The sequence below is a fragment of the Psittacula echo genome, assembly GCF_963264785.1.
Source record: "Psittacula echo genome assembly, chromosome: 1".
Classification (NCBI taxonomy): domain Eukaryota; kingdom Metazoa; phylum Chordata; class Aves; order Psittaciformes; family Psittacidae; genus Psittacula; species Psittacula echo.
The window spans coordinates 105041079-105056586 of NC_137735.1; the positions used below are offsets into that span (position 1 = coordinate 105041079).

The following is a 15508-nucleotide window of genomic DNA, read 5'->3' on the forward strand; positions in this document are numbered from 1 at the left end:
ACTGGCTGAATGCTTCTTGTGGAAGGCAGACTTCTATTTATTCATGAATGGTGTACAAACTGGATCACAACAGAGTACAAAATGTTTCAAAATATTTCTTAGATAATTTAAAGATGAAATCAGAAAGGATTTTTGACAAAAATTCTTTAGGATGTTTCTTCCCTTTTTATTTTAAATTTAAAGATTATATTTCACCAAGATGAGCAGAACAGAGACCCTTCCCAACAGTCACACTGCACGGTGGGGGGAAGAAGGAACCGTGGTGCAAGGATATAAGAGTCACTGAGGACATGAGATGGAGGGAAGGTTCTTTGCCAGAGCCACATGTGAATATCATGTATTTTTTTTATTAACTACATTATAAAGCACTTAACTACTGAATGTGTTATCTGCATAACACTGTATAATCTTTAAGCAAAGATTAAACAGAAATTAGGCCCATTGCCAAAAACAAGAAACCATTCCCTCAAATAAAACTGGGGTAAAAGAAGCTTTTAACTGCCACTCTAAGATAATTTTTGTTTATTGTGGGATGAAAAATCCACATGAATAAGCACAAAATTCAAATATAGGAGGACCAGAATTTTAATTCAGCATCTGCCATCATTGTGAGCATTAGCACTTCTTCATTTCCACGGGATAAATTCAGTTCTCTGCATTTTGCAAAGCTGGACAACTAATTCTTCTTTCTCCATTACAGCCATGTGAAATAACACTTGGAGCACACCCATCCTGCAGTCCTATGACCTGATCAACCACCTGTAACACAGTGACAGAAAATCACCCTTTACCTTATGTGCTCCTGCTACCAGGCTTATATCCCAAGTTCTTGTGGTAATGGGTTCCTTCCTTCCTAGGTTACATCCATCATGATGTCTACTACCATAGGATGTCTACTACCATAGGACTACAGACATCACTAGACCCTGGCTGTCAGATCATCAACATTTTGCTGTTGGAAGGAGTTCCATCAGTAGAGTTCTCAGTTTCCAATCAGGTTTAATTTTGGGAAAAAAAGAAACAGAAGGGAAACCCTATCTACTTTCATGTGTTTTGGGAAGATGATGGGACAGATACAAGTAGTGAAGTATCTTGACTTATCTGATTACACATTTTGTATATAAGCAAAAAGTTAAATCTGATTAAAATGTACACACAAAAGCTATGTTGTAATTGTATGAAGGTTACCAGGCAAATTTATTTAGACTGTGACCCTTAACATGAGGGTTTGTTTTTCCGGAAAACTGCGCTTCATCAAAAATGCCAACATTGCCAAACTAGAGCTGAACTTTAAAACTGTGACCTGTCACCAGGAGACTTCTCCTGTGACTTTGGGGAGATCTTTTCACCTCTCTGTGCCTCAATCCTCTGTTGCCTGAAACAATAAATAAGTAAATAACAAAAAGCAGGAAGAGAGAATAATCTTTCTTCAGCCATCCTGCAATTGCTTGGTCTATTTAGATCAGAAGGGCTTCAGGGAGGGGATTAAGTACCCTGTGCTTTTAACATGGTGAGCAAATCGAAGCCTGATCTGAACAAGGGCCTAGGAGAGCTGTTGTGGCATGTGGCAAATGGTCCAGTCTGCCTTTAAAAGCTTTAAGATCTTGCAAATAGGAAAGTGGCATTTCCTTCTCTTTTTAATTACAAATGGCATCATGGTAACTGATTGCTGAATGTGCATGCGAGAGAAGGATTCTGCCCAAAGAAGACACTATGCAGAGGTGACTGCTCCTCACAACAGGCACTGGCAGGACAAGCATGGCTCCTCGGTTCTGCTTCAGAAATGAAAAAACCCTGCTCTGATCCTTCTCTACCCTCTCCTGTACCTTTCTTTCTCCCTTCCCCCTCCATTTTCTCGAAGTTCAACTGTGCATGTTTCCTTTGTGATTATACAAGATAGATTTTCTTACTCTTGCATTTTACTGTGTGATTATTATTTACCTCCAGCTCCCATTTCAGCTGCAGTTACCGAAGTCTTGAATCTATTTTCTTACAGCAAGCTTCTACCTGAAGTGTCATGTGGATGGCTTAAGTTATTTCGTTCCCTCCAGGGGACCTTTGCAACGCCAAACAATGTGAAGAAGCAAAGTAGGCCATGGTTAAGCAGTTACTTAAAAGCAGGCCTCACCCTTTCCTCACCACTCATGCTCCCCACTTCTCCCTGTGCTGGCACCAGTGTTTGTTTGGCTGCTTAGTGAGCGAGAGGGAATTAATCCAGTTATTAACGTGGCAAAATACCTGGCAAAAAAAAAAAAAAAAATCAAAGCAACCTTAAACTGGCCACAACAACAAAAGAAAAAGGTAGCCATAGCCTTAGACAAGCAGGGCTCGGTGCTCTGCCTAGTAATGTTTAACCCAGTGACCTATCTGGGATGACTGAAATCTACTGTTCTGTCTTCCCTCTTGTAAGAGGTGATGTGTGTGAGGAACCTGAAGTTTTATTTCCCAGTGAAACTAACTATATACAATCCAGTGTTTTGCCTCTACTTTCTTCCTTTAAAGCTAGAAACATTACAGCATAAAGGAGAAAATACGCTTTGATACTCTCCTGTTTCACATGTGTTGGTCCTACAAGAATTTTGACAAATCACTCCTGTGGATATTCAAGAGCCATCTTGACACAATCCTGAGCAATGTGCTGCAGGTGACCCTGCCTGAGCAGGGAGGTTGGACTAGATGACCTCCAGTGGTCCTTCCCTGCTTCCGCCAGTCTGTGATTATTCTGTGCCCAGCAACAGTGGCAAATTGCATACTCAAATTTTCAGTTTTATCTGTTCCATAGGTCAGAGGAAAAGTGTGTCCTATCATTTGATTTTTACTGTTACTTTCAGTGATAGATGTGCTTATTACTTTAACAAGTCACAAAATCCCATTCATGCTCCAGGGGCTCATTCCAAGGGCCCTACATGCTCCGGTTTGAAAGCGATGCTCTCCCGGGAGATGGTGGGACAGCCAGTCTGATATGGCGAGGCCCGAAGCAGAAGGAGGGGTAGGAGGAGCGGCTGTGGCCGTGCATCAGGTTACACGCCTCGCTCCTGCCAACGCCATTTGCCTGACCGCAGGCGCCTCGGGATTTGTTCCACCACAAAAAGAAATTCAGCCGAAGTCAGCTGCAGGGCAAAAAGCAGGGAGCTTGCAAATCAGATACCACCAATTCGAGTAACTTTGCCGGGAACAAAATCGCGTCACATGCCTTATTTTTGCGCAACTGCTGGCTTGCAAGGATTCCTCTGGACGTTCCTTCTGGCCAGGTCTGCGGCCAGAGGGCCAGGGCTAACGCTTGCACCTCGTCAGCTAACCGGGAAGGTAAACTCGGTGAGACCACGGGTCTCTTGTGGATCCCACCGAGGAGCAACGCCCCCCTCACACCTAACTGCACCAACTCCCGCCACTGACCCAGGCCCCGCCAAGCCTCCCTGCCAGGCCCGCACCAGCGGCGGGCCGGCGCCTCTCTCCCCCGTCAGGCGGCCCTGCAGCAGCACACGACGAAGTAAGAGCCAGCAATGCTGGCCGGCTCTGTCCCACAACAGACACACAGTCCCGCAGCGAGGAGCGGGAGCGGGGCGGGGCGGCGGCACCCTTGAGCCTTCGTCCTTGGCGGGGATTGAGCGCGGAGGCCACCGCCTCCCCAATGGCGCCGGGAAGGGCGGTGCGGAGGGCGGTGCGGCCGGGTCGGCCCTGCCCGCAGGGCCGCCCCCTTTGCTGCGGAGTCCTCATTGCCCGAGCGGCCAGCCCGAGGGGTGGTGTTTGTCTCGTCTGTGTCCGTTCCGAGCATTCCGGGTGGGTATGGGAAGAGCAGAGCTAGCGGGATCCCCTGCCCGGGGTGGGGGATGCTGGAGGATCGCCCAGGCCATCTCTGGGTGGCTCGGTCCCGCAGTGGTCGGGTGACTTCCCCCGGGGCCGAGCATCCGTGCGCGGCAGCCGGATGGCGTGAGGGGCGGCGGGCGCTGTGGCCGGTCCCTGCCTCGGTGGGGGTCTGATGGCCGGGCTCTGGCTGTGGCTTCTGCGGGTTTGGGTGGGATGGCGGCAATCGGCTGCGCGCAGGCACCCGCGGGGTGACCGCAGGTGCCAGCCCCCCGGCGGCCTGCGGTCTGGCGGGGCGAGGGCCGCACCGCCAGTGTGGCCCGGACAGGATGGAGGGAGAGGGAGAGGGAGAGATGCGCGGGAAGGGGGCGATCTATGGGAGGGCCGGAGGCAGCGCGCAGGGCTCCGTGCGTTCCCCGCGGGGAGGCTCGGGGCCGAATGCGAGCGAGCCGGGGAGATCCCCGCAGGCTTCATGCTCCCAGGCTGGTTCGTGGTTTTAGTACCAGTCCCGCAGCCCTGATGGGCGTTCTGAAGGGAGGTGAATCCCACAGAGGCGTTAAAGCAGAAGGAGTTTTTGTCCTCTGCAGGGAGGCTCTAGGGTGCAGCCAGCAGCAAGATACTCTATTGTGTGCTGCCAGAACAGCCCCTGCCCCACTTCAGCCTCTCTCTGGGCAACGGCAGATGCATGGAGGGATGGGAGCCAGAGCCCTGTGTCCCAGGAGGGCTGGGTGGGCTGGTAACTCGTAGGGTGAAGGACCCCGGCACAAGGGCAGCGTGCCCCTGTGCTGCCGTACGTGAACCGCTGTTCGCACCGCAGTGACTCTCGGCACTTCCATCGGCAAGTTTCCGGCAGTGGCGGATGACCTCTTCAATTCAGAGCACGTGTTCCGGTTTCCTGTGGCTTACTTTGAACCGAATCTCTCTGTCCTTACAGAAAACCATGGCTACTCTCAAGGAGAAGCTGATTACCCCCATCGCTGCAGGATCCATAGTCCCGAACAACAAGATAACTGTTGTGGGGGTTGGACAGGTTGGGATGGCCTGTGCTATCAGCATCCTGGGAAAGGTACAGCTCAAGGACAACCTGCTATTCAAGTTCCCATTGCTGTAATGTTATGCTGTGCTTGTTTGTCTTAGCAGATGGTGGGAAATTTGGTAGGTTAGTGCAGGAATGAATCATTTGCAATTCATGTAAGCAAGCAGTGACCTACGCTGTTCATGCGAGGCTGACCTCACCATTCAGTTTCTCCTTGTTCTCTCACCTTTCCATCTGTGCTTAGCAATAAATTTCTCATTAAACAGAGTTATTTTGCAGGCTGCTGGGAAAATACAATAAGCAATGGCTCTGAAGCCCCTGCCAAATTTTTGTTTCCCTTTTAAACTTTCTTGTTGTTCCACAACAAAGCTGGGGTTTGCTTGGTGGGAGAGCTGTGCTGGGCAAAGAATGCAGACAGTATGGAAATTAATGTGACATATGGGATAGGAGTCAGAACTATGCATGTTTTAATTTGTGTTCTTTTAATATGCGTGTGCAGTAATAACTGAAAATACTGCTATTCCATTTGGTAGGCTTTTTTATTTCTCTTAAGCCCTTACTGCTTATTTATATGACTTTATTGTTACCAGGGAGGTTTAGGTAGTTTTCCAAAACCTAAAAATAGAAGGATGAATTTAGAGGCTATTCTGACTTTTCCTGTTACTGGTTTTTGGTGGTGTTTTTTGGCAGCTCTTGTGTTGCAGTCTTTGAGCAAAGCAAAGGCTTATGCAATAAAGATCTCTTATACTTTGCATTTTGTTTTTAAATAATAATTATGAACGAGTTAAATTTGATTCTTACTCTGTTTTTGAAAAGATAAAAGGGAGCTGCAGATCTTGTCTTAAGGGATAAACAGATATGCCGTATTCACTTGCAGGGGCAGATCTTAAGTTGGGTAGCACACAGTGAGATCAAAAATCTTGCATATACCTCTAAACCAACTGTATTTTATTTGGAGATCCTCCTTCTTCTACCTATTACCCTGCGGATGTATGTTTTACAGTACAGGCTTTTGAATAATTAAATTTTTTAAGGGTTTTTATTTGCTGATATTCACGAGCCTCGTGAGCAAGGAGAAACTGACAGTAAGAAAAGGTCACAGTGAAACGAAGTACTGATGTGAAAGTAAAAAGTAGTTCTTAAAAGTCCGTAACTAAAGGAGAAATTTAACGGAAAACGTGGCAGTTCATGGTGGGTTTTTTGTTTGAAGCAAATAATCAGCTCTTGTGGTCTGAACTCACTTGTTTTTGAAGGAGTACTGTAACTGTAAGGTTGGCAGTGAGTGAGCGAGGTGAAGTTACCACAAACTCCACTACAATCCATCATTCATCTGTGTTTCATGTGCTGCTCTAAGCAGGATCAAATTGTGCTTTCAGAAATGTAGGCACAATTAGTGAGTTTTATGTACTAAACTCAGAATGAAAATGGTTTGGTTTATTTTTTAATTTTTCAAGCTTGGATTATGGCGTGATGGAGTTTATTTCAACCAGGCTTGTGCTTTCTCTTATTCTTTTACAAGTATAAGCTGCAGTATAAAACATTTTTATAACAAAGCCATCTGATTCTTGTCACTAAATTAGAATTATAGAATCATTTAGATTGGAGAAGACCTTTAAGATTTAATCCAAATGTTAACCTAGCACCATCAAGTCCCCTGCTAAACTATGTCCCGGAGCACCCCATCTGCATATCTTTAAAATACCCCCAGGGATTGGGGACTCAACCACTTCCCTGGGCAGTGTGTTCCAATGCCAGACTACTCTTTCAGTGAAAAACTTTTTCCTAATATCCAGTCTAAACCTCTCTTGGTTCAACTTAAGGCTATTTCCTCTTGTCCTATTGCTTGTCACCTGGGAGAAGAGACCAACACACACTTGGCTACAACCTCCTTTCAGATAGTTGTAGAGAGTAGTAACAATCCCAGTTCCCTCAGCTGCTCCTTGTAAGACTTGTGCTCCAGACCTTTCAGCTTTGCCTTTCTGTGAGCACAGTCCAGCACCTCAGTGTCTTATAGGGAGGGGCCCAGAACTGAACACAGGATTCAAGGTGCAGCCTCACTAGTGCCAGGTACAGGGGGATGATGGCTGCTCTGTCCCTGCTGGCCACGCCATTTCTGATACAAGCCAGGATGCTGTTGGCCTTCTTGGCTGCCTGGGCACATTGCTGGCTCATATTCAGCTGAATGTTGACCAACACAAAGTGGCTTTGACTACTGCAAGATGGTTGGCTCCCCAGGATGTCTTTTTGTTAAACCGTGGCTTAAAATTTTATAGTTAAATTTTCTATAGTTTAATATGTAGATGCAGTTGAGCTTTAGATGGCTTTGAATTTTATAAAATTGGTGTGATAATGCTAATTTCAGTTTACTGGTATAGTATTGCATATATAAATTTGAATGCCACTACTGTTATTTTTAGGTCCCTCTCAGAGATAAGTCACTGATGTTGCCATGGTGTTTGCAAAATGGAAACATCTCCACAGTTGCAAGTCAGCTGTTTTCGATCAGAATATTTTAAGTTGCACTTGGTGACTGTGTAGACTTTATTCCTGTGTGTACTTATAATGAGCTGAATTCTAGGCAACGCTCATGAAAATTCATTAAATTTAGTTACTGGAGCTATTCCAGGTGCTTTTGTTTCAGTGGCAACTGGCTTCTTGAACCTGCTGAGTCTGGTGAATATTGGCTGCAAGGTCTAGACTAAAATCCCATATTGTCAGACAGCGTATATTGTGTATATAAATCTAGCCATAATTGCACGTGTGCACACATTTTTTTTTCAAATTCTGATTACAGTAACTTAGTTTAGCACCAGTGATTTCAGTTAAGGATACTTTTTCATCATGATTAAATAACATAGACTTTAATTTTACCCTGCAGACTATTTTGAGGACAGAGCAAGTGCAGATAAAGATTCTTACGGTTTTCCTTCTGAAGTTGATCAAATCAGCTGTGAAAAGAAGCAATGCAGAAAAGCAATAAACTCTAACCTTATTTTAAAGTATAAAATGAAAAAAACCTAAGTATGCCTGGTGTTAAATGTATTTTTCCACAGGAAAACCAGTGCATATTGTTATGTGTTTAAAGTAATTTACTAGATGCTAATAATTAATATTTCCATGTGAAGTAATGAGTATTACCTTTTATGTAAAGGTAAACAAAGTTTCTTACAGTATATTTTTCAGGGGCATAAAAATGGCTTACCTGCTTTCAAGGGGGCTATAGATACATCGGACAATAGAAGTAATTTGAATCTTGGTATAATTTAGCTAAATTATAAGCCTTTAAGTATAGTAGAAAGTAAATGCTTGTATCAAAAGGCAGTAAAAGTTTGCATTAGAGCAGAGCCCCTGCTATTCTTGTGTTCTGAAACTATGTGAAGTTGTCTCCCAACTTAACCTAGCTGGACAGCAAACATGCATGACTAAATCTGTTCTGCAAAGTAAATATGATGTAGTAGCTGTAGTAGCGAAGAATTAGGTAAAGATGTTTTCTCTTGATACTACTTTTAGTATTGAGGAAAATAAGTCTGTGACCATTCTGTGTTTTTGTGAAATGAACTGCTTGAAGGAATGTTATGAGAATATACTTACTTATTGACTGTTTGCTGGATAGATTTAGAAGGTTTGTTACAACTCTGAAAGATACAACTTTTTGCCCTAAGATAGCAAGGCACTTCATGATGCAGTTACTATCAAAAGGTTATTGTGCACTCAAACTCCCCACAAGTAATGTCCTTATTGGAAAGTCTGAGTTTTATGAACCTGTACTGTAGTAGTCTCTGACTTTGTTACTATGAAAACCGTACATCAGAACACCAAGATAGTGTTGTCCTACTGGTTTACCTTTGGAAAAGAGAGACTTTCAGATCAGTAACGTGTTACTTTAAAATGTAATAGGCTCAACTCAGAAGTAATTTTGAAATGCAAGTTAAATGCTTCATTGACTCCTTGAAATTTTGTTGTTTTGAGGACCTTTGTGATGAGCTTGCTCTGGTTGATGTTTTGGAAGACAAACTTAAGGGAGAAATGATGGATCTACAGCACGGGAGCTTGTTCCTTCACACTCATAAGATTGTGGCAGACAAAGGTGAACTTTAGTTTCTTTTTATTTAATACTGATACTCTGTGAGTTTTCTTAATAGTGGAGCATTAGTTGTGTAATCCTAAAGAAGTCTAAGATTTGGCATTGAAAAGTTAAAGTGTATGAAGTGGGGTGAGAATTCAGTGGAACATGGTAACAATGGGATTGGCTGATAATCTGGGGTTTCTCTTACATCTCTAATTGCCACCTTACAGTTTTGGGCTTGCTGAGTAAAGTTGATTTTAATTTAACTCTAGTACCTCTTTGTAGAAGAAATAGTATTGTTATTTGGATAGTGGAAATGAGATTCAGAGGGGTTGAATGTGCTTTCAAGACCCACGTACTCATATATTGGGACAATGTTAATAGATGGTACTGGGTTTGGGGTTTGAATGTATGCACAGTGAAGCATAATACGTGTATGAACACAACACTGTCAAAATCGGTGATAAGTCTATTTAACACGTTCTGTATCTTCTCTCCTGTGCTCTGTTGTAGACTATGCTGTCACAGCCAACTCCAAGATTGTGGTAGTAACTGCAGGAGTTCGTCAGCAAGAGGGGGAAAGTCGTCTCAACCTGGTTCAGAGAAATGTGAATGTCTTCAAATTCATCATTCCTCAGATTATCAAATACAGCCCCAACTGTACCATTCTGGTGGTTTCCAACCCAGGTAAGGCAGTCGTTTCCTAAAATGCTTACAAATTCTATTTGTTGGAGAACTAATGTTTTATTTTTTCAGTCTTTTCAAATGAAAATTGAATGTCAGAAATCAATAGCTTTGTGTGCACATCTGCCATGTAGTTGCTAACACCAGAGTACAAACAAATACTCTGTACTTTTGATGCCCTCTTTATTCAGAACTTCTCATGGTGTCCATATTTTCAAAACATGTTTCATGGTAAATACTTCAGTTCTTTACATACTTTTAAGCAGTAGGTGGTTTAAAATTTTTACCTCTAAAGAGCACATCCATTTTGCTTTTAACCTCTTTGTAAATCATAACTTTATTTTGTGTATGGATATTGTGTATTGGATATGATATGGCCATTTTTCATGATGAAGAACTGACAGTATAGTCTGGCTATATTTACAGGAAAAATAATTTGCGTGCTGAAGCTTGTGGTGGGGGAAAGCGTAACTGTACTGCATCATAGTTCAGTTAGATTAGAAAAGACGTAGTTATTACATGTTTATGTACTCGCTTGGAAGCATCTTGTTGCATTGGGACAGCTTGGATATTTGGATGTCTAAAGCCAACTCTGACCATTCTGATACGCTTTGTAGGGTTGTCTTTGCTTAATCCAATGTCTGAGTGATGCTGTTACTACAGAACCCTGTCAAGGAAGTGATACTGCTTTTAAAGGTAGCTTGGCAGAGTCAAAACAGTGCACATAAAGCTAGCAGCTCAGCTGGTGGCTGAGTAATTAGCTGGTGTACAATTACTACTACTGAATACTAGTGTACTGTGGAAGTACAATAACTTACGGCAATTTTAAGCACTTCTCTGAAAATTGAACTGAACCGAAGATCAAATTGTTCTTGTTCTAGCAAGGCTGAATTCAAACTGTAGACTTCAGTATGGCAGCTACAGGAGGAGAATTACATGTTGTAATTTTTCAAAACTACTTTTATGCTTTGTGTTCTCAAGGTGTGTGTAGTTTGTCCACTTGTCTTATGTAGTGGAGATTACTGTGAGTTCTTTAGAAGGGACTTCAGGGGTGTCTGCTGCATGTGTGTTGGTGTGTGACCTTGATATCCTTCCATTTTTAACTTCCTGGATCTGTCTGGGCTCTACCTCAAATAGCACTGTCCACAGCCTGTCCTGTGGAAAGCCCAACTGTAGGCCGATAATGAAATTAGAAAGCAGTCCTCAAAGTCTGGTTGTGTGTCTCAGCACCTGACTTGGAAGCCAGACTGTCTGGAGCAGCTGCTTGGTAGCTGTTAGCTCTGTAGTCTGTACAGATCACTGATCCTGGCAGGAGCTCTCCCATATGAAGCTGTAAGGAAGCTGTGCCTGGTGAGCATGCCACTTGCAACAGCAAGGTGTGAACTGTACTGAGATAATGTGCTTTTGGTGCCTGAGCAGAACAAATTGCCAGTGCTGGGGAATGGTTGGACTTGATGATCTTAAAGGTCCTTTCCAACTTGGTTGATTCTATGACTCTTATGTATTTCAGATCTATGTGCAGAAATACATTTCCTTCTGAGCACTGGCTGGCTTTTGAGAGTTTGAGCCATAATTATTGCAGTCTGTTTATTATTCTTGCTCTGACATGTGATGTAGAGTTCTCTCTGTCCTCACATCCCTTTCTCTGTCTGCCCAAACCTAGATTTGTTGTTGGTTTTGCTTTTGGGTGTTTTGTTCTGTTTTGTTTTGGGTTTTGTTGTTTGTTTGTTTGGTTTTTTTGTTTGTGTGGGTTTTTTTGGGGGGGTTGGTTGTTTGCTTTGTTTTGTTTTCCTCAAACTCTATTTTTAAGACCACTTACAGGTAAGTGTGTTGCTTATCTGGCTTTTTGTGCTACAGAGGTAGTCAGTGCAGAAACTGTTTAATGCACAGATCTGTTCAAGAAATTACATTGAAGTAGTTACATATTCTTTCTAGTTGGTAAATCTCAGCCATTTTTCATTGTACATTACCTCTTATTGTGATGATGAAGTGGAAGGTAACATTATGTCAGGAAATTGCTTGAATGTTTTAACCATATGAGTTCAGCCCCAATCCTGGAAGACCTAGGGGTATTGCTGTGACAAAAAAAGTTCCTCAAACTTTAGCTGGTAGGAAACTGATCTCTAAAGATCCTCTTCAGTTTTCTCTGAACAGTAGTTTGATGGTCCTAAAGTTCGAGTGGTGCATTCATTTTAATCTGCAAATAGTTAGACCTACAATATTTTGAGTAATGAGCACAACTGTTCTGAGTCCTCCTGATTGCACTGTTACTTGCAGTAAAATAATTGTTGGAGCATTCTCAGTATATGCAAATAGTTTCATTTACTATGCATGTTTTTCTTTCCAGTGGATATATTGACCTATGTCACCTGGAAGCTGAGTGGCCTGCCAAAACACCGTGTGATTGGAAGTGGCTGCAATCTAGACACAGCCAGATTTCGCTATCTGATGTCCGAGAGACTTGGTATACACCCAACCAGCTGCCATGGCTGGATCTTGGGAGAACATGGTGATTCTAGTGGTAAGAAGCATTCCTGAAACACCTCCTTGGGAATAAGCAATACGATGTTAGAGGCCTAAGAGGTGTTAAAATATTCTGAAAGAACAGATGCAGCTACACCAGAGTAACTACCACTTTGCTGTATTCTCATGAAGATTAGAGTTATGACTAGTTCAGGAAGTTTAACTACATACTTTAATAAAAATGATTGTGAGTGTATGATTAAACCCTAAACTGAAAAGGCCAATTTTATTAAAGTTTATTCTGGTTTTGGAGTATCATAACGTTGTCTGTAGCATAGTTCTCTTCTGAAAGCAATATTGGCTCTTATTAGGTCACACCAGAGCTTGTTGCAAGTAGTAGAAAAAGGTATCAATTCAGATTCAGGCTAACAAAATTATCTCTTTTTTTGTGACTTTTCTGTGTGCTATTTAAAAGATAAGATGTCTTTTAAAACCACATGAAATAAAAGAAGCTTATTTGTCTTAGTTCATGTATTTTGAGTCTGAAATGGTGCAGCAGAACATCTATGTAGATTGGTACTGCTTTAAATTTTAGTGCTGTGTATTTCTAAGGGAGCCACCTCTTCAACGTTCCATTACATGTGATCAAAGTGCAGTGTTCTGTCTGATCAACAACAGTATTTACTGAAGCCAGCCCTACACTAACAAAAGCAGAGCTTGGATAAGGATACACAGAGCTCATCTTACTTCAGTGTCATAGCTGTTTTTGCTTTGAAGTAACCAAGAATTCATACTTACTCCACAGGAACAGAGGAAATGAGCCTGCCTGTAAGCTGCCAAAATGAATGGATATGTTAAGTTTGCATATTGTTACCCTGTTATTCAGGAAAATAGGGTTAGCCTTCAAGAATTTTAATACTGATTAGAGGGACAGCAAATACATACCTGCTGCAATTTTTGAGTAAAATTAGCTTTAAAAGTTTGAACAGCTAAGATGTGCCTGTTTGCTAGAATTTGAGGTTTCTGACTTCAAAAGTAGTTTTCTACATCTTCCAAGGACTGAAAGTTCTGTTGTTCATGTATTATAGTGGACTCATTAAAGTGTCAGCACTAAATATCTGTCCCTCAGAGTTCTTGGAATTAACTGAGGTTAAATGAAAATTTGAAATCTGCTTCAAACATTATTGTGGTTCTGACTACTACTTTTGTTTCCAGTTATCTTAGGGAGATAGAAAAAGTGGAGGGGAAGTTGCTAATTAGTATGGAAACTTATGTCCTCTTTCTGTTGCAGTGGCTGTTTGGAGTGGAGTTAATGTGGCAGGCGTTCCACTCCAGGAGCTGAATCCTGCCATGGGAACTGACAAAGATAGTGAGAACTGGAAGGAGGTCCACAAGCAAGTAGTTGAAAGGTACGGTGGCTTGAGGAATAAAGTGGATATATATCCGATGCTGAAGATAGCTAGTCTGCCCACTGCCTCCTTGTCAGTACCTCTCCGTTCTGCTGCAGCTTTCATGCCCTTTTCTTTAGAGGTTTGTATGAGTAAGTGGAACTGCTGGTTTAAACACAGAAATGCAGGATTTCAGTTGGTAAGCTTTATTATCCTGCAGCAAGACAAGCTACTGTGTAACATACTCACTTTAGTACTGCACTGCTTAGCTTTGTGTACACTTGTAGCTCTCTCACAAGTAGCTTCTTAAATGGTTAGCTTTATTTAAAGGGCACAAGACTTGGGAAAGTAGTATGTTTCTGTGAGCACAGTGTTGGAGTTAATTTGGGGAAAATTTTGTTCATTTTATTTAGGAAACTTGTCTAGAGGTAACTATACATGTTGCTAAATCAATTGTCTTGCTTGTGAAATAAAGGCTATACTGCTTAAAAAGCGTACACAGGTGTTGGTTAAAAAATTAGGATGTATGTAGGTAAGGAATGGCTTTGACTTTTAAATGTTTACCTATTTCAAATGGTCTCTATTCAAGTCAGTGGCACAATCACTCTGAGTTGTTCAGTTGTAGGTATCTGTTTTTCTACTTGACACTAAGAACTGTTCATAGATGGAAGCTATTTTTCGTTTCAGCTAATCCAGTGAGAACAGTGTGGCATCTTTATTATACATATGGGATAATGTAGACTTCATGCTTTATCCTCTAATACTGAAATGTGTAGCTCTCCTACATTTTTACTCCAAAACTTACAGTGTCACAGAAGTTCCAGATTTTCTTTAATAGGGAAACATTACTCTTAGGACTTCTAATTCACACAGTGTCTTGAAGACATCGTAACATAACTGTATTTCAATATTTCCTTAGTGCCTATGAGGTAATCAGACTTAAGGGATACACAAACTGGGCCATTGGCCTTAGTGTTGCTGAGCTCTGCGAGACCATGCTGAAGAACTTGTGCCGTGTTCACTCAGTCTCAACATTGGTAAAGGTAAGAAGTGTTGGCTAATTCGATGTTCTAGTTCATTTTGTTGTCATGGAAAAGCTAAATAGTCTCAATTAGCAAGGTGCTGAACAAAGGTTGCTTTGTCAAATACTACTTTGAATTTAAAATGGGAGCTTGCTGTTGCAAATTTTTTCTAGTCTGACCTCTTAGCCTGCCCTTATCACAAGCATGGAGCTGAAAATAAGTTTTCTGTACTCTACCCAATGTTGTACTACCCTTGTGTCAAGTTTGCCATGTCTGGCATGTAGGTTCATTAAAAGGAAGCTTCAGTGCAAAATGGAAAGCTTCATGGAGGCCCAGCTGTGATTCTGTGAACCTAGGCAGAAGTGCTATAGAAGAGAGCTGTGTCCTTTTATAGTTAGTGTAACTGCTGCATCTAGTCTGTACTAGTGTACTGTGCCGTATAACCGCTGGTGCAGCAAGGACTCAGAGCAGGCTGAACTTGCAGCTCCCTCTATATTAGGAAAAAGACCTGCCCTAATATTATTTGAATTTTGTCAGCTACTTGCTGACAGTAGTGAGGGTTTTGGAGGTGGCGGTTTCTGAAATCAGCCATCTTGGTATTGCTGATCCTGTGGTCTGAACCAGCTTTGTACTATTGTATTTTCTCAAACACGTTGTGACTGAAAATTTCTGCAGGTGGCAAAATGATAGTCTTGAGCTGTGCTCCCCAAGCAGATCTGGGGTGATGTGTTTATATCTGAGTAATCTCTTTTTTTGTGGCAGGGCATGTATGGCATTGATAATGATGTCTTCTTGAGCCTTCCTGCTGTCCTGAGTAGCTCTGGATTGACAAGTGTCATCAACCAAAAGCTAAAGGATGATGAGGTGGCTCAGCTGAAAAAGAGCGCGGATACATTGTGGAACATCCAGAAAGATCTTAAAGATCTGTAATCTATGAATGTTAGGTATGTTCCAGAAATAGAAAAACAGTGTGTTATGTGCAAAGTGGGCTCTACTCACTGTACATCTCTATGGTTTAAACATTTAATGCTGTTCCAAACTGAGC

At 42.2% G+C, this 15508-nt stretch overlaps 1 protein-coding gene across 1 annotated transcript; it reads left to right on the plus strand.

Moving 5' to 3' along the window:
• The first annotated feature begins 3737 nt into the window (after positions 1 to 3737).
• On the plus strand, positions 3738 to 15462 carry LDHB (lactate dehydrogenase B). The gene is made up of 8 exons (XM_080634223.1): positions 3738 to 3780; positions 4739 to 4870; positions 8810 to 8927; positions 9420 to 9593; positions 11938 to 12111; positions 13345 to 13462; positions 14361 to 14484; positions 15226 to 15462. The coding sequence occupies exons 2-8, from the start codon at positions 4745 to 4747 to the stop codon at positions 15391 to 15393; spliced, it is 1002 nt and encodes a 333-aa protein (XP_080490349.1). The 5' UTR covers positions 3738 to 3780; positions 4739 to 4744; the 3' UTR covers positions 15394 to 15462.
• The last annotated feature ends 46 nt before the right edge of the window (positions 15463 to 15508 follow it).

What these genes read in the sequence shown, in the direction of transcription:
- LDHB (XM_080634223.1), top strand. Translation starts at nt 4,745, where the DNA reads ATGGCTACTCTCAAGGAGAAGCTGATTACCCCCATCGCTGCAGGATCC. An exon ending in AGAACATGGTGATTCTAGTG is followed by an intron (nt 12,112 to 13,344) that starts GTAAGAAGCATT and finishes TTTCTGTTGCAG; the next exon opens with TGGCTGTTTGGAGTGGAGTT. An exon ending in CACAAGCAAGTAGTTGAAAG is followed by an intron (nt 13,463 to 14,360) that starts GTACGGTGGCTT and finishes ATATTTCCTTAG; the next exon opens with TGCCTATGAGGTAATCAGAC.